General features: G+C 36.7%; 2 protein-coding genes across 11 annotated transcripts; one reads left to right on the top strand and one right to left on the bottom strand.

The window, feature by feature from the left end:
- Window positions 1-2742: 2742 nt before the first annotated feature.
- Window positions 2743-11490, top strand: LOC18428038 (alpha/beta-Hydrolases superfamily protein). Of its 10 annotated transcripts, none has more exons than XM_006837078.4 (10): window positions 2743-3183; window positions 3791-3885; window positions 3999-4096; window positions 4290-4339; window positions 6707-6802; window positions 7212-7301; window positions 7506-7598; window positions 9086-9181; window positions 10993-11058; window positions 11210-11490. In XM_006837078.4, the coding sequence occupies exons 1-10, from the start codon at window positions 3025-3027 to the stop codon at window positions 11354-11356; spliced, it is 990 nt and encodes a 329-aa protein (XP_006837141.2). In that variant the 5' UTR covers window positions 2743-3024; the 3' UTR covers window positions 11357-11490. The 10 variants fall into 10 exon arrangements, with proteins under 10 accessions (XP_006837141.2, XP_011621115.1, XP_011621113.1 ...); XM_011622813.3 differs by having other exon boundaries at window positions 10980-11058; XM_011622811.3 differs by lacking the exon at window positions 7506-7598.
- A 986-nt stretch (window positions 11491-12476) lies between these two features.
- Window positions 12477-18487, bottom strand: LOC18428040 (PLASMODESMATA CALLOSE-BINDING PROTEIN 1). Its single transcript, XM_011622814.3, has 4 exons — window positions 18297-18487; window positions 15168-15413; window positions 14976-15009; window positions 12477-13132 (listed from the first exon to the last, which is right to left on the bottom strand). The coding sequence occupies exons 1-4, from the start codon at window positions 18337-18339 to the stop codon at window positions 12865-12867; spliced, it is 591 nt and encodes a 196-aa protein (XP_011621116.1). The 5' UTR covers window positions 18340-18487; the 3' UTR covers window positions 12477-12864.
- Window positions 18488-18843: the final 356 nt, after the last annotated feature.

Raw genomic sequence — 18843 nt, 5'->3', positions numbered from 1 at the left:
CTCCAAGATGTAACATCACCGATTTTTTTTAAAAAAAAAACGGAGTATGGTTTTGTCCAATAAAGAATAATGGAAATTTCTCTCTCTCTCTAGGATGCAATAACATTAATTAATCCAAGGAAGCAAGAGTGTGTGTTAATTCATCATGTGAGGAATCTCTTCATCATACAAGAACACTAATTAGTCGAAGGGAACAAGAGTGTGTGTTTTTTTTTCTCTGTCTAAGATGTAAGAGCATCAATTATTGAAGTTTCTTTTCCATGTAAATTGGAGGGCACGAGATCAATGTGAAGATGTCTGCAGTAACAGTACATGCCAAAAAAACCATGAGAATCTGACTTGTGAAAGTACCCCATGAGTACCATCCATTTCATCACATCAATTACGTGGTCATAAGGTTTTTATCGTCCAATAAATGATCGGATGGTCATGTAGATAGAGTAGAGCGTGCGATTGCTTCGGTTTCCTTTGACGGATTCACTGCGTCGCCGCCCCTTTAATTAATCGTGCTGTGGTGAGCCTCAAGATCATATTTTTGATGTGGTCGTATAGATATCATGAGAATGAAAAATTTTGGCTTTTTTTTATAAAAAAAAAAAAGAACAACAAGGATACACTTCCAATTCAATTTATTCCCAACCCAACGAGAATGAACGCGATCCGGCATATATTTTAATTAAATGAGATCCAACAATGGGTTCATGACAGTCTCACAACCCATGTTTGGTACTATACATATGTCTACGTTAATGTATGTCCGACCAAAATTAAATTTTTTATAAAAAGGGGCAAAAAAATATACCTTTGCATTAGGGGGGTATTTGCTAACAAATATATTTTGGAAAAAGAAATGAGGGAAAAAAATAGATTGCGGTAAGTTGCATAAAAAGTATATTTTTTAAAATTATTTGTAATTTTGCATTTGAAGTTTATTTTATTGTTTAAAAGAACTGCTCTTTCTCTTGCGTCCATTTCTCTCCTTGGTAACCCCCTCACTCTCTCTCTCTTCCATTCCTTGATACTCAATCTATCTCTCCAAGAGGTAACAACGTCACCTTTTTTTAAAAAAATAAAAAATGAGAGTATGGTTTTGGTTTTGTCCTATGAAGAATACTCAAAATCTCTCTCTCTCTAAGATGCAATAACATTAATTAATCCAAGGAAGAAATAGTGTGTGTTTTTCTCTCTAAGATGTAACAGCATCAATTATTGAAGTTTCTTTTTCATGTAGAAATTGGAGGGATCGGATGGTCATGCCGACAGAGTTGAGCGTGAAATTGGATTTATTGCGTTGTCTCCCTTTAATTAAGAAAAAAGTTTATATAAGAACGCAACTTTATAATGTAGAATTAGTAATGCTCCTTTTTAAGAAAATCCATCGGAAAAAAATAGTTTTAATATTGAAAAGCATTTTGGTTGATCATCTCATTATCGAGATATATGACTAAAAAAATAAAAAAAATTTAAGCCAGTACATTTTACAACATATTATCTACACAATCTATTTTCAAGTTTATATGTTTATAAACTTACTTGATTTTAATTATTTTTTTAATTTAAAATTTTATAATTAAATATAAAAATAGATTTGGAGATAACCCTAATAACATTTTACATCAAAATCAAGTACAGTGATAAAATTTGAAAAAGAAAGCACCTTGAAACCGACCTAGGCGTCCGCATGCCAACTGCCAGTAATTAACCGTACCATGCCAACTGCGATGAGCCTCAAGAGCATATGTTTGATATGGTCGTATATAAACCACGAGAATGAAGAAATTCGGCTTTTTTATTAGAGGGAAAATTGAAAAAAACCAAGGGAACACGTCTTATCCGACTTACCCCCAAGCCAAACTGTTTCTCTCATTTTATACCCCAAAGAGAGCTTAGCTTAACAAATACCCCCCAATACAAATACAAAAACAAAAAAAAGACAAAACTATCCTAACCCTTTTACTTGTGTTTTTTTCTCCTCTTTCTCTCATTTAGTCAAAACTATAGTTAAAATTGCGGTTCGGTAATCAAAACTAGTGGTTCGATACTTTTAGTTATGGTCAAAATTGCCATTTGGCAGAACGGACATGCGGTCCAACACTTTCGTTCTTGTCAAAACCGTGATCCGGCAAATTGAATAAGCGATTCGGGCACTATTGTTTCGGGATAAAAGTGCGGTCACATAACAGGCACATGCTCCGACACTTTTTTTTCTAGATAAAAGTGCGGTTCGGCACTGCTATTTCAGGATAAGAGTGCGGTCCCACAAAACAGGCACATGCTCTGGCGCTTTTTTTCTAGACAAAAGTGCGGTTCGGCACTGCTGTTTCGAGATAAAACTGTGGTCCCACAAAACAGGCACATGCTCCGACACTTTTTTTTTTAGACAAAAGTGCGGTTCGGCACTGCTATATCGGGATAAAAGTGCGGTCTGACAGAACAGGCACATGCTCCGGCACTTTTTTTTTTAGACAAAGTGCGGTCCGGCAAATTAAACAAGTGATTCGATACATTTTTCTTCGACACAATGCAATCCGACAGAGAATGCATGTGATCTCACATGTTTTTTAGTTTAACGAGGTTCGGCAATGGTTTCATGGCAGTCCGGTAGCCCATATGGCTTTTTGTATTGTACATATGCCACGTAAATGTCCGGCCAAAAATAATTTTTTTTGTACGGAAAGGGTAGTTTTGTCAAAAAAAAAATGCTTTTTATATTTAGGGGTTTTCGCTGAGAAAGTTTCCTTTGATAAAAAAAATGAGAGAAAATGTTGGATTGGCCTGATTGGACAAAAGCGTGTTGTTGGGGTTTATTTGTAAACGCTAACTTCTTTATTTTATTTTATTTTAAAAAAAACTGCTCTCTCTGGCTTGCTTCCATTTCTCTGCTTGATATCCCCTCTTTCTCTCCTCTCTCTCTCTCCATTCCTTGATACTCTCTCTTTAACTTAAATCAGTAGCAACCTTTCTCTCACTCTGTGTAACATACAGAGAGAGAGAGAGAGAGAGAGAGAGGTTTTCAGTTTCAGGATGTTTGTTTCACTTCGGTTACCTCCAAGAGTAATGAACTGCCAAAATTCATGGCAGGAGGGGCTTGATTTCCCCACATTTCTCCCCAAAGAAGTTCAAACCATTAGAGACTCAGCTGCCATAAAAATGGCCAAGAGAATAGTCAGGCTCCCGGTTAAGGTTCAAGACTTTTTACATGTTTACATTCGCATGCTGTGTACTTTTTATACAACTCCTTAGCTTTCATGTTCTTCCTTTTTTCCTTTCAATTACAATTCATTAGCTCCATTCATGCATTGGCAGCCTTTGTACATGAGCATCTTCCATTGCCTATGTATTTTACGATAAGAAAAGGATAGTATGCATTTTATACACTGCATAATTTCTATGTATGAAATATGGATTCTTGTAATCTTCTCAGTTTCTATTGTTTTTTGCATATACATGAATTTTCAGAGAATGCAGTGCATTTTGCTATATGATGGTGAAGAAAATAGCTATTTGTGTAATTTCTGTGCAGTTTGAAGATGGATTGGTATTAAAGTTTATGGTTATTATGTGAAACCTTATTACAAGAGAATATATGCTGGATAACAGAGATTGTGGTGTCAAAGGACTGGTTTTCTTTGCAAAAATAGAGAGTAACATTGTTGGGTTTTTCGTTTTTCCTAGCCTCTTTGTGGGTAGTTTAGTTTTTATTTTATTATAATGTTATTGGTTGTTCCTAGGTGAGTTGAATATTTTATGGTGTTTTTTAATTGAATTCTTGAATTATTGCGTGTTTTAGACTAGCTTCACAGAGCATTGTATTATGAGTAGCTGTGTAAAGCCATATTTGAAGAAAGAAAGTAGTCCAATTGTTTTGCTCCATGGTTTTGATAGGTAAGTGCCCATAATGATTGAATTCCCTTTTCTGTCTTTTGCTCCCCCCCCCCCCCCCCCAACAATTCCTCTGTTTTTTACAATTCAACCATATTATTTTTTGGACTCTTCAGCTCTTGCTTAGAGTGGAGATATGCTTATCCTCTGCTAGAGGATGCTCTCTTTGAGACATGGGCGGTGGACATCCTTGGCTGGGGCTTCTCTGATTTAGGTACATCCTTTTACATCTTTGTTGGGATTATATTCTTTGCTTCTTATAACGTAACTTGCTAAAATTAGAGTTTGGAAGGCAAAATTGAAATGTTGAGATGATAAAGTAGGACAAGTCTTCTGACAGACCTTGGTGGTTGAAATATTATCATTTAGATCATGGATTATCTTGTTTGTTGGTTTGCTTGTAACAGAAAAGTTGCCATCGTGCAACGTGGCATCAAAGCGCGAACATTTATATCAGGTATCTTGGTTTACTTATATCTGTTCTATTGCCAACACTTACCCTAAGGTTTTCTCTTTCTTGTTCCATTTATTGTGCTACATTATGCTAAACCCATTTCGATAGTAATATTTACATTGCAATAGAGGTTGGCATTTTATATGGCATCAGAATTCTAAGAAAATAAGCACCATTGATTTTGTTTACAAATTTCTCTCGTGCTTACTACAGTGACATATATAGTCTCAATAAAAAATAAAACATAAAAATTAAAAGCAATGACTTGTAGGGTTTAATGGGAAACCTCTCAGTCACAAGAGTGAAACTCCAAACATACCAATTCTTGAAACTTTGGAGACTTGATGCAGCCTCCTTGTTTGGGAATGTCGTGTGTATTATGGCTACCTTTTAAATATTTTGGGTTCATCATGCTATGCCTCTAGCATCCTAGAGGTTGGATTTATACCTTACAGTGATTGGTTTTACTGTCTGTTTCAATTTGCATCAAGTTCTAGTTTTTTGTGACTACGCTTCGCTCATAAATATCTTACTTGGTAGCGGTGCATCTAAGCTCATCAAGTTGCCTTCATAATCATCCCCATCTTAAATTTGCTACTTGAATTTTAAAACATGCGATCTTTTTTGAATAATTTTGTGTCTACTTAAATTCCATTGGAGCTTCTTGTGAGCAAGACTGCAAGAAGTCATCATAATTCTGAACCTGACCACAAGTTGAATCTAAACTTGAGAAGGTCCCGCTGAAAATTTTTTGTTTTGGCCATCCCATTTGGCCCTTAGGGTTGCAACAGGGAAAATCTCCATCAGAAGTGACTTTTTTTTGTGTAGTGGTCCAAATGATGCGCAAGTTAAGAGATTAGCTGCTGAAACAGACCTGAACAAACCCAAGAGAATGTCAAAATTCTTTAAGCTGTCCTTAACAATCCCTGCACTTTGAAGACACAGCGGGAATAGGAGCACAACACTTGTAATCTTGAAATGAATTCCTCAGATGGAGGAGGAGGCAACAACCTCAATCTATACACCTGCCCAAAAGACAAAACAACCCAATCCCCCTACCCCTAAGATTTTAAGGAACCGCAGGTACCAAAATAATTGTCCCCATGTCTTACAAAAATGCTTCATACTGGGGAGCAAGGTTGAGTGCTGATTGGGCAAGCCTTAAGAAATGATCCAACATACAATCAAAGTCTTGGGCTTAACCTTAGTGGCTCTTGCTTGAGGACATGTTCGATTGCACTAGCCAGACTTGGAACCCGGCCATTGGCCAGGTCCGAGTAACCTGGAACCAGTCCTAGTAACAGGTCCTAACGGGGCAGGTCCCAACAGGGCTAAAAAGGGTAAAAAGCAAATCTAAAACAAATCTCAAAAAATCCCAAAAAATATGAAAAGTTTGTTTAAATTATAATTAAACAAATACACCCAAATGCGATTAAAGTAGTGAAAAAATGGATTTTAATAAATCACTGTGCCCATGGCATTTTAGAAATAATCCAAAAACGATGGGAAAATGTAAAAATAAATATTTGTCCAAAATACTACCCAATCTGTCCAAAACAATAGAAAACATTAAAAAACTTATTGCAAACGAAGTTCTTATTTTTTTTTGGATTTTTTTAAATTGTTTTTAAGTTAGGGTGGTCAACTAGCTGACCACCCTAGACGGCCAAAACCGGCCACGGCCAGTGGCTGGTTCCAAGTAACCTGGTTGACCCGGTTGGTTTTATGAACAGTGCTCAAGGTCTCAAATCAACTTTCTCTCAGTAGTTCTGAGGGCTTCACTCTGATGAGCAAAACTGCTTATTTGCACATTAGATGAATGTTTGCAAAACACAAATTCTAAAAGATGGCTTGGTATGGATGTGTTGGTGTTTTAAGGCCAAATCTGTGCTAACGATATACTCCATACCATATCATGTTACTCATGATGGCTATTAATGTAATGAGAGTGGGGGATCCTAAGAAACTATTGAAGTCTCTATGTAGCTCATATAATGACGTATTGTTACATCCATATTTCATGCCCAGCTAGCACATTTTGAAAGTTATGAATGCTTGGCTTCTGTAGTAATTATCGTTTTCCAGCATTCTGTTAGTGATTTCCAGTGGACAACTTGGTATTTTACATTCAGTCTTAGATTAGACTATCAATCCAATTAGCATAGCAGCATGGAAATAATTGTGTCACATGATCTTATTTCACTGATTCAATTTGTTTTTTGTTTTTCTCTCTCATGGACTTGGACTTGGACTTGGGGGAGGGGGGTTCAATGGATCATTATTTATCATATGGTGTCATCATTCATCAATGGTTGCCTTTGGGCATTCAATAAGCTTAATTAGTTTGAACTTTGAAACTCTATAATGCAGTTTTGGAAGTCATATATTAAAAGACCCATGGTTCTAGTGGGCCCAAGCCTTGGAGCTGCTGTTGCAATTGACTTTGCCATTAACCATCCAGAAGCTGTGAGTAACATGCATCATGCGCCTATTGTACTGTTTGTGGCCATTCCATTTTAATGCGGCACATGTAACATAAACGTTGCCTTGCTTCCTTAGCCAACTATTTTTTTCCATTTTTCTTCCATTGATGATTGATTTTTTTGTAACCAATCGTGGGTGCGTGTATTTATATACTAGATATCTATTTATATCTTGAAATATATAATTGTTCTCCATTCCTTTGAAATTTTTTGTGCCTTACACCAAAACAGGTTCCTTATTTTTATCAAGAAGTGCTTCCTGTAAATAGGGTTTAACTCCCATTATGACATGGAAATGTTTTTTACCTTTGAACTGGTAAAAGTGATCTTTCTGTCATATTCCATTCATGGCATGCTTTTCCGGAGTTGCTGAAATTTTTGCATTCGCACAGGTCTCAAATTTGGTGTTGATAGATGCGAGTGTTTATGCAGAAGGCGTAGGACATTTGATCAAGCTACCAAGGATGGTAGCATATGCTGCGGTTAGTTGCTTTATTTTTGGTGCTTTGTTATCATTATAGATGTGTCTTGTATGCACAATCTTCTAGGATGCTTCACTATCGTGAAAGAAAATTTTGATGTTTCCCTACCTTTCCATCGGGGACATTTATTGTCATCTTACCTTAAATGAAAATTGATCTCACGTTGTTAATTTTGTGGTTAATTTTTTCTAAGTCTTGCATCAGGTTTCCATATTGAAGAGCACCCCCTTGCGGCTATATGCAAATTCATTGATTTTTAAGAAAGTACCATGGTCCTCTCTCTTGGACTGGACTAGAGTAAGTGGAGTTCTTCTCTCATTTCAAAGAACTGCACCTAACGATCAAAGTGAAGAAATTGGTTCTAGCTTGCACTCTGTATGCTTTTATAATGCTTTCACCATATGTTCACCATACTTACTCGACCATTGCAAAGCGAATAGTACATCAACCTTCGAATTAATTCACTGGATCATAATACCTGACTCTTTTTTGTGATAGGTATAGTGGCTGAATTTTTAAACTTAAATCACATAACGTTGAAGTTAGGCCATGAAAGAGTTTCATAGGCTAGAGCATAGTTTGAATGCCCAAAATTTTGAATGGACTCCACCAGCTCTTGTGTCACACCCCAAGTTTTATAACACTAAAATTCTTGAGATGGGACAGTCTATTCTTAAAGAACAAAACAAATTTGAATCCTAGCCTCTCTACCACAAACAATTTTTTTTTTTTTTAATAGACTGTCACATCTCGGGAATTTTAGTGTCATAAAACTTAGGGTGCGACAACTTCAGACCCATTGACTCTAGGGGACCATGGAGAAAACTATACACGGTCATGAAAATTATGGAAAAAGATGAAAGGGATGCCATATTCCTCAAACTTCTAACAAAAAGAGGGAAATTGACATAAACCCTCATATACTAAAGTTTCTACACATAGAATCCCCACTAATTTTGTTGGTATGCCCAATACTTTGATAGTGTTTTCCTTTGCATCGAACCCCCAATGGTGAATTTGTTGGAACAGTTTAGACAAAAATGTGTCTCACAGTCAAACACGTGAAAATTAGTTTAAAGTGTTTTTTATGTTTTATGTTTTATGAACCGAGGTTAGTTCCGCACTGACCTTGGGAAAAAAGTAAGACCATAAACGGGCTTTAAACTAATTTTTATGCGTTTTGGTTGTGAGGGACATTTTTATATAAAATGGCCTAAAACCAATGACAAGGTATTGGGTGTAATAACAAAACTAGTGGAGGGAATCCTTTCTGTAGAAACTTTAATGTAGGGCATTATATGTAATTTCCCAAAAATAATACATTGATCTATTAGTCATCTACTACATGTTAAATGACTGAGAAACTAATTATGCAAGTAATATTCATTTGCCTCAAAAAATTTAAAATAAAATTAAAAAAAAACACTCTATAAGCTTCATGAGATAAAGTTGAGGGCAGCCCTTGACAGGTGATTTTATGGCTAATTGGGGATAATATTTTCTCAGCATGTTTCAGAAGCTGTGGCTCTTCCATTCTAAACCCGTCTGTGTATACTCAATATAAATGAATAAATGAATAAACACACGGATTTTATACTCCATTTATGATTTTGTTAGTATAGCATTGATATCTATAGCTTCATTTGCTCTTACAAAATGAAACCAGATTGCATGTATACTTCAACTGCCCATCAAGATCACATTTAATTTCAAGTTCCATCTATTGGACAACCTACATCACTAACTTTCCTTTTTCGTTCATTGATTTTTTTTCTCTATTTTAGATCGGTTGCCTACACTGCCTCTTTCCTTGGTGGAAAGAGGCAACCCTTGATTTTATGCTTAGTGGGGGCTACAATGTTGTTGCCCAGATAAAGCAGGTAGTCTATTTATTTATTTATTTTGTGCAAAAGATACCACAATTCAATGGAGAATTTTACAAGGTACTCCAAAGGGGCATCCATCAACTTTTCCGAATTATGACAGTGGAGATTAACTGTAGCAGGGTGAGTTCCCAGTGGGTAACACTACAGTTAATCTCTATTTTGGGTTGGTAAACACTGGCATTGGAACCATTGATATTAAATTGCAGTCTTACCTCCTTAACCACCGACCCAAGTGCCCCAATCCAGCACTATGGTAATCTGCAAAGTCTATTATGAGGAAGGTGCATGCCCCTTCGGAGTACTGTATAATATACTCCATTGTATTTTGGTATATACTTAATATTCCTTCTAAATTGTATTTCTTATGGAAAGAATCTTTCAATTTGACTCTAAAGTTATGGATAGATTTTGTTTTTTATTTTCCTTTTGGTCTGTATATTAGGAAATATGACCGCCCATCAGCTAAATTAAAGATAGAGCCGTTAGACGTTGGGGGAATATACTATATTTTTTTTATGACCATGGAAAGTTCATTTTGAATTCCGTAGTCATGAGGATCACCAACATCCTATCCATGATGGAGGTAAAGTGGGACCTGGCAGAACATGGTGCGACTCCAATGGTGGGTTACACCCCCTCACTATCACCATTTAACGATTGATTGGTTGGTGATGAGCCTCGTGATAATGGCTTTCATGTAATCTGGAGGACTTGTATATCCTAGGCTCTTTACCAGATGTACTAGTGGGCCCAATCTTTTTATTTATTACACTTATGTCTATCATTTCAAACTTGCCTATGTTCTTCTATATATGTGACCAGTAAACCTTGTTCCTTTTTATTCTTTTTAAGACTCTTAGATTTGTCTTACAGAAAGAGTGTATTATGCTCCCACGGGAGCACATTGAGGAAGTTGTACTTTTGCTGCCTTGGGCAAAAGGCCAACTCAAAAAGATTTTCTTGATATGAAAATAGGGATCCACTTTAGAATCACTAGATGGATAATTTTGAAAAAAAAAAAAAAAAAGATTTTGAGCTCTTATATGACTAGATTTGACTTTGAAAATTTTTGTGCTCAATCCTAGGGTGTAATTTGTCTTCCACTCACTTGTAGAGTGCATTATGGAATTTCTTTTAGGCCGGTCATTAGGTTGAGTAGGTCACATCTCCACAATTTAGGGTCCAGAAAATAATTCCTTGCTAGGGCTTTATCCAAGGGAGCAAATATACAATTTGCACCTATGGGAGCATAGAATCTTCCAAGTATTTTATGTTTGTATAGACTTGTTTATAGTTCTTGAACATTCAAAAATCATTTTTCCTTTTATAATATTTGTCTTCTTTCTTTTTCCTTCTTTTGTTTGGCAAGGGAAGGGAAAGTTGATTGCCCATAGTTTCTCATCCATGTTTTCTTTTTGGATAAAGTGTACTTTTTCTGCATTGCTCAACTCTGTGTGGGATTGAGTTCTAGATTAAAAGTATCTAAGCTTTTGTTCTCATGGTCAAATAGTGCATGTGGGAACTATACATCATGGTGAGGCAAAGAAGCATCACTCTCTCTCTCTCTCTCTCTCTCTCTCTCTCTCTCTCTCTCTCTCTTTCTCTGTTCTTTGATTCTCTTTCCAAAAAGTCCCCAACTTGGATGTATAGAGAGAAGGTGGGGTTCTGGGCCTTTACAGCAGAAAGAAATCTTGGATAGGAGAAGCAGTTGGAGAAGGAAGGAGATACATTACCCTTAGAATTCTTAATACTTTTTACATTTCACTTTGGATTGCTAATGCTTATGCAACAGTCTTATCCCACAGCTGAAACAGAGGACTCTTATTATTTGGGGGGAGAAGGACAATATTATCAGCAGCAAGCTTGCACAGGTGAGTTCACTCCTCCTACATACAGAGAGAGAGAGAGAGGTTCATGGGTCTGATGGATTCCAATAAGAAATGCTCAGAAGGAAACAGCAGCATTTCTCACTAAAGATGGTCGAGTTGGATAAAATCTCTAACCAAGTGTCAATTTTTGCAGACATTGCATGATGAAATACAAGAATCTGTTCTTTATCTAATGTCCAATTGTGGCCACATTCCTCACGTGGAGAAGCCAAGTCAGGCAGCTAAGCTTATCATGGATTTCGTTAAAGAAACTGAGGGATGCTCTCTCAATGTGAAATGAAAATAGACTGTGCTTGCACTTGCATGCATAGAGTTATTTGAGATTTGTCTATGATGCATACTTTATGAGCTAGATTCCTCTGTAACTGTTCCACAAATATCCCATTCTGTCCACAAGCCCATTTACTATTGGAATCTCTCTCTCTCTCTCTCTCTCTCTCTCTCTCTCAAAATAGGGATGATAAAAGTCGGGTTAACCTGACCTGGGTCCAAATCCATACTGACCAGGTCCGGCCATGTGTGTGTGTATTCTCTGTGTATGTAGCTATATATACGGTAATAACGAATGTCTGCATGCCGGCATATTGAAAAGTGTAAACCAACAGCTCATATTCAATTAGAGCACTTCCAATGACCAGTGTATATAAAAATCTTTTCACTTGTAATTTTTTAGAAACCCTTTTGAGCTAAAATTTAGCGAAGAGGTGTGCTAGACCAAGGTGCACAAGAAAAAATGTTAGAACTCATGCAAATTAATAATTAAGAAAAATAAGCCCCACTTTCATCTCCCCTGTTTATCAATTTCATTACCACATTTTGTGTCCTGTTCTAGCTAACATGTCATTCTCATTCTCTTCACAGCTCCACCACTCTAATGGTCTCTCTCTCTCTCTCTCTCTCTCTCTCTCTCTCTCCACCCCCAGGGGGGAGGAATACAAATCCACCGTGGCCATGGAATCCTTGCTTGGTCTGCCAGAGTTGGAATACAGAAAAAGGATAACATGCACATGGACATAATGCCACGAGAGGGAGAGAGAGAGAGAGAGGCCAGTGCTCACCTCAATACAAACCAAATGCTAAAAGCATTATGAAACAAGCAGATGTAGCTTTGCTATGATAACATAATGTTGGGTAGCCGATAAGTCCAATTCTATTGCAGGATAAATAGAGACATGATTGGGCAGTTGAAGAATAAGATGAATACAAAACACAATTTGATCCGCACAACTCACCCATGCACATGTAATGGGTAAAAAGCATATAAAAGTAAAACAAAAGTAGAAGACAAAAAATGACAGAAATATTAGCCAACCTTTTCAATAGACCCCTCACATAAGAGACAAGACAAAATACTGCAACAAAATAATAATCAAATTTATAAAGAAAAAGGCGAAAATAAATTTATCTCAGAAGAAGTACTAAATTCTCATTAAATACTAATATTAATGCCTGATCTCCCAGCCCACTTTGCTAACCATACAACATCATTACATTAAACAAAACCCCCCAAAAAGAAAGATAAACAGCAGAGAGAGATTAGATTCTTGCAACCACCATACACATGCTGCCAAGCCAGCACCCACAGGAATCAAGAACTCCTCTTACAAAAGGACCCAAATGAAAAGAAATGAAAAAGAAAGAAAGAAAAAGAACATGCATTCCTCTAAGGAATGTCTCTTTTTGGAGTGTTTTTCAAAGCACCATTCATGTGGTCATGGCATCTCTCTCTCTCCAGTGAGCAATAATGGTGGGGTCCACCACCCCAAAAAGTAAACAAGACCTCTTAACTCAGCCTCTTGCCATGGCCCAGTACACTAGTGCTGGGGCCCACAATCCTGCCATGGAAAATTCCAACTTTGCCCTTGGGCTAACAGAGTTCATGTCATTAATTGACGGGCCTGGGCCTGTGTTCACCCCACCTCCAATACCTCCAATTACTCCAGTTGTGGGGGTAAAAGAATTGGGTGATGTGGTGGTGGTGGTTGATGGGGTTGTGGTGGTTGATGGAGTGGTGCTTGTTCCTGGTGTTGTTGTACTTGTGGTCCCCCCTGCAGCACTGCACAATCAAAAACAGTCTTTGAGAGAGAGATGGACAGCTCGGATCGATCGCTCTCGGGGTTGGTGGGATGAATGGTTTGTTTTTGGAGAGACACTTGGGGTGTGGAATGGTAAATTTGCCAGTCGGGCAAAACGGTCTATTTCCACAAAGGGCAAAACGTTTGCATAAGGTTAGTATAATTTTGGCATAAACAATTCCTCGCATGGCTTGACAAATCTATTCTCATCTCTAATTATAAAATCTTAAACTCCAAAAATAGTCCAAACCAAATAAATCTATAAACACTTAGAAAATCTGGAAAATGGACAGCCCAGATAATGTATTGCAAGATACACTATTTTTAAGACTCAAAACATTTTTTTTCTTTTCATATTCATATATCGAGATAGATCATTTAGAAAGTTTTCCAAGATCAAAACAACTTTTTACAATGGAATTTTGAGGAGCACCTTACTTCTACATTTTCAAGGTTGCAAGTTGCAACCTTATATAAACTTTTTCCTTTCCATAAAAAGGAAAGATGGGTGGAAGGGATCCCTGCAGTGGATCAAGAGCAAATGGGTATTTTGGGGAAAAAAAAAAAGCAATCCATGTGAACTTTTAATGGGCAAAATGGTCTTTGCCAGGTAAGGTAGCAGCGGTAAAATGGTCCTTAGCAAGACCAAATATCAGCAAGGTGGTTGCTCCATCAACGTCTACCAAGATTTGGAGGGTATATGGGCAAAGGGACAAAATGGTCTTTTAACAGAGAGAATGCCAGCTCCTTTAATCACAAAGAAAGATGGGAGGGGGTAAAAGTTTTTCACATAGGAAAAACAAGAGAGAGAAAGGGGTGTCCACAAAAGATGGGGGGGGGTAAAAGTTTTTCACATAGGAAAAAAACAAGAGAGAGAAAGGGGTGTCCACAAAAGATGGACCACAAAAACTGAGGAGAGAGAGAGGCATCAACCAAACTTGAAATCCAACACTCAAAAAGGAGGAGAATCCAAAGTTGAAACAAGACACAGTAGTACCCAAAAGATAGAGATAGAGAGAGAGAGAGTACCCAAACTTTCAAGAGAGAGAGAGAGAGAGTAATAAAAAGGCAAGGATTAAAAGCCCAACAAAAAAGAGAAGCCAAAAGTTATTCTACTTGAGAGGGAGTAGAATGTCCATTTACTCCTTCCGACCTAGACTTAATTTTCCGAACCTAAATTCGGAGGATGTAACCTCTTCAACCCATAGATTAACCTCAATGAAGAATTTCCCTAAATATACCCTCTATGTACTTGAAAAAAAATAAAATCAAGATTAAATAGAGACCATCCAATTTTTAGATGGCGAGTACGAACTCAAGTTTCAATTTTGTTTTTATCAGATCAATTATCTAGTAATTCTTAAATGCTAATTACTTATGAGATTGAAAAAAATCCTCCCAAATAGGTCTTCTACCCGTGAGAGTAGAAATAAACTATGCCCCTGAAGAATCATACTATACTTTCTCAAAAGAGAATACGACCCGGATTATTGAAACTCTCACTCATTAGAAGAGAGAAAAATGACAAAAACCCAAGAGCTGGACCCAACCATATATAGAGTCAGATACTAAACATAATTAGTAACAGGAATTATAGAAAACTACCCACCAAAAAGCTCATAAACAGTGAGATACCTAAGGACCTCATCATGAAAAAATTGCCCCATAAATCAGTGAAGATCACAATAATGGCTAACACCAAAAACGTTAGTAAATTAAAAAATCCAAAATCTTGATAATATATGAGAGAGGTCACATTGCCCAACAAAGCCAAATCACAACAGTAAAATTCTAGAGAGAAAGAGGGGGGTTTCACGACCATACCTGGGTGTTGCAGGAAAGGTGCATGAACCAAAGCCTGCAAATAGCAAAATAAGAACAAAATAGTAAAAAACTCAATCCTCCTCTTTGGTATTCCTACAGTGACAGTAAGTGAAGCCATAGAAAGAAGAGAGAGAAAGCAGGAGTGAGAAAATGGTTATAAAAACAAGAGGAGAGAGAAAAAAGTAGGCTTACTGGGATCATTAGAGGTAGTAGTGGCAGTTCCACTGAAGTCACAAGAGCCTCCTGCCTCATTTTTCCTTTGGAAATAACTATTCATAGCATAAGAGGCATGGGAACCCACAGAGTTGGGTTGATAGCAAGGGCCATTTTGAAGAATAGGAGTGCAATCAGCTCCAGCACCACATGCATAGTCCAGTGATTTTTGCAGGGCTTGATCTGATACACCAGGCTTAGACACACACCATACTGCTTCAGCAACTGCTCATATGCCAAAAACAAACAATTTTAAAAACAGACAGACAGAGAGAAAGAGAAAGAGACCCCTATTCTCATACCCATTCATAACTAGTACAAGTCAATCTAAAGCTACAGAGAGAGAGAGAGAGAGTAAAACCAAAACTGCATACCCAATACACACAGATATCTTGGATAAGTCAATCAAAACCTAACAAGCCAGAAGGGATAAAACTGAACATTTCATACTCTAGGGATCTAATAGAACTCAATAAAGAGCTACAAGGAAACAATAGAAAGATGAACCTAGAGAGAGAGAGAGAGAATCTACTTAAATTAAATGCCAGTAGTAGTAAATAAAAGGGAAAATTATAAAAAAAAAACCCAAAATCTACTTTTTATGCAACTTACCCCCAGAGAGAGAGTGAGAATATCGTTTAGAGAAAAATAGAGTCTCTTAAACTTAAGTATTTATAGAGCCATTAAGAAGTCTCGGACAAATAAATTCCAGAGAGACAAACTGAGAAATACTTCAGAATATCCATAATTTCATAGTTATGATACTCTTTTCTTCTTTTTTTTTGAGAACAATAGTTATGATAGACTCCACACCCCCAATTTGTGTGTGCGCGCACCAGAGAGAGAGAGAGAGAGAGAGAGGACCAATGTTCAACAAATCAAACCAGACCCAAAAACCAACCAAGGGCTCGGTCCGAGTAGCTCAGAAACCAGCCGGTTCACCCGACCTAACCGGTCATGTCCTGGGCGGGCCAAAAAGTGTTAAAGAACTAAAAACAAGAAAACAAAACATTCTAAAAAATATGAAAATATATTTAAAGCATAATTAAACACCACATCCAAATGAAGTTGAACAGTAGTGCAAAAAAAGGATTTTAAAAAATCGATTTGTGCGTAGGAGTATTTAAGAAATAATCCAAAAAAGAATGAAACATAAAAATAAGTATTAGTAGCCAAAAATACATTCCAACCTTTGCCAAAATAATAAAAAACATTCAAAAACACATTACAAACAAATCCCTTATTTTTTAGCATTATATATATATATATATATATATATATATATATATATATATAAAATAACCAGGCAGACACCTAACCCGGCCAAAACCATCTCGGCCAGTGGCCGGTTCCGAGTTGGACTGGCCGATTTGTCGCACACTGGAGAGGAAAACAAAATGCAAGACCTTTGTAGCCAATCTGTGCACTACCAATCAATCAAGCTTCAAAATCCAAATAATTAGTCTCAGAAGCATAACTATCAGGGGTTATTATCACAAGCAAAAAAACATACCCTATCCTACAGACCCAATAAGAAGAAAACCAATAACATGGAAGACCAAAAAATTCATGTTACATCCTGATTGGTCATGGAAGAACCCTGAAACCCATTTCACAAACTCAAATATGGCCAACAAATAATCATGCTACATTAAGGGATCAATAATCAGGCTACAATCAAAGGGATAAATGATAATAACAGCTACTTATTTTTTTTAACATTAAACTGAAACAAGTAAAACATCAAAGGGGTGGGTTAACAAAAACCCCAAGTCCCCAATACTTGGGATTGCAAACCCAAAATAATCTCATCCCAAAACAATCCGCTAATATTTAAACCCTAAACCCCCAATACAAAAAATTGGACTATTGTTCCTAGTCTCCTACCACATACCAGTGCATGTGTGCATGTGTGCATGTGTGAGTGAGAGAGAGAGAGAAGGAGAGAGAGAGAGAGAGAGAGAGAGAGTTCAGTGACAAAAATTGCAGCTAATTAACTTCTTGCAAATAATAGAGGTTGCTAAGGTTAACCCTATTTTTAAAGTAAAGAAAGTAGATGAATACCCAGTAAGAGGTTGCTAAGATTAGCTCTCTAACCTCATAAAAAAACTGGCTATATCAAGAATTTCAACTTTCAAGTACTCAATAGCTTTTAGAATCATCGCCCCAAATGAAATCCAAGTGCCCAAAATAATCATTTGAACAAAAAAAATCATCCCAAAAAGTACTATTTTTTTTCCCCTAAAAACTTAGTCCATTCTAAGCTTATTCAAAATCCCTATCCTAAAAATAAAAGAAAGCTGAAGTAACTTGAGTAAGATCATAGCTAAACAAAACTCCAAATAGCAATATTAAAAATTAGGCAACTCTTATATACCAGCAAGAAGAATGATGATTGTATCTAATAGCCCAAAACCCTAGCTTTCAGCTTCTAAATCTCCCACCAAAATGCTAATAGGAACCCCAAAAACTGATATTTCAGAGCTCAAATCCAACTAGACAGTGATATTTTCAAACCCCACCATTTCTTTTCTTACAAATCACAAGAAACACACACAAAGGAGAGAGAAAGAGAGAGAGAGAGAGAGAGAGAGAGAGAGAGAGAGAGATTTTCCTGTGATGGAAGCTTTGTTTTGGATAAAAGGGGCAACTTTAAGTCCTACCCAATATTTGCAACAAAAACCCAATAATCAGTGTCAGGAATTGCATATTCCAACTAAAAATTCCTATTTTGAAACCAAACAAAACTCCTTTTTCATAAAAAAAAAAACCTGAAAACATATGAGAGAACAAGAGCCTAAAACCCAAGTAGCTGCACTCCAATGCATTAACAAATTAACAGGTAATATCATATCCAAAGCTGCTACAAAGTTTTCTGCTACAAAGTTTTCTAGGCCAAGGACTCCTAGAAATAGAAGCAATGAGATAATCAAAACCCCAACCATTGGACCAATGTAATCCAACAAGTGAATATGTACCATCAAATGCAAAAAACCCCATAATATTTAGAGCTCAAAAAACAAGAACCACTCACCATAAGAACCCCAAAAAAAATTTACAGTAAAAAAATACCAATAAAGCTGAAAATATAATGGCTCAAAGGCTCACCAGAGAAAGAAGCCATGGCGATGAGTAAGAGGATGAAGGCCATGACTGCAAAAAGCTACAGATGAAGAATGAGCATCAAATGATGGGTGATCTAGAGAAATATTAGACAGCTGAGGAGAGAGAAAGGTAGAGTGTAGAAAAAGAATATGGGAAGAGTGAGAAAGTGAGGGGCTTTTAGATGTGAGCTTCCCAACTGGGCAAACTCTAGAGGCAATTATTTAGGTGCCTGAATGGTACATTTGTACTGGCTGTCGTCTCTGTAAATTATTAAAAAATCATATTCACCCCAGAGAGTGAAAAAACAAAAATAATATTTTTAAAAAAATTAAATTCCATTATTTTCAAATTTTTGGCAAGCTCTCTAGTGAGGAGTATCCTTTTCTTCCTCTCTTTTATAATTCTTTTGGTTCAAGAGGAAGGAAAGATTTAGAAACCCATCTCTCTTATGGGGGGTTGAAAAAAAAAAAAAAAAATAGCTTTTGGTTTTTGTTTCTTCTTTCTCTATTGCTACTTTTTCTCTCTCTACTTTTTTTTAAACTTGCTGCCA

Source organism: Amborella trichopoda, chromosome 10 (genome assembly GCF_054954075.1).
Source record: "Amborella trichopoda isolate Santa Cruz 75 chromosome 10, AtrichopodaSantaCruz75HAP2 v2.0, whole genome shotgun sequence".
Classification (NCBI taxonomy): domain Eukaryota; kingdom Viridiplantae; phylum Streptophyta; class Magnoliopsida; order Amborellales; family Amborellaceae; genus Amborella; species Amborella trichopoda.
This window is presented reverse-complemented; position numbering and strand designations above follow the sequence as displayed.

Bases quoted from the DNA above. Each gene is read 5' to 3' on its own strand.
- LOC18428038 (XM_006837078.4), top strand. From the start codon at position 3,025: ATGTTTGTTTCACTTCGGTTACCTCCAAGAGTAATGAACTGCCAAAAT. The intron at 4,097-4,289 runs GTACATCCTTTT...TGCTTGTAACAG, and splicing joins CTGGGGCTTCTCTGATTTAG to AAAAGTTGCCATCGTGCAAC. The intron at 7,599-9,085 runs GTAAGTGGAGTT...TCTCTATTTTAG, and splicing joins CTCTCTTGGACTGGACTAGA to ATCGGTTGCCTACACTGCCT.
- LOC18428040 (XM_011622814.3), bottom strand. From the start codon at position 18,339: ATGGCCTTCATCCTCTTACTCATCGCCATGGCTTCTTTCTCTG. The intron at 15,010-15,167 runs GTAAGCCTACTT...TGCTATTTGCAG, and splicing joins TACTACCTCTAATGATCCCA to GCTTTGGTTCATGCACCTTT. The intron at 13,133-14,975 runs GTATGGTCGTGA...TTGATTGTGCAG, and splicing joins ACCTTTCCTGCAACACCCAG to TGCTGCAGGGGGGACCACAA.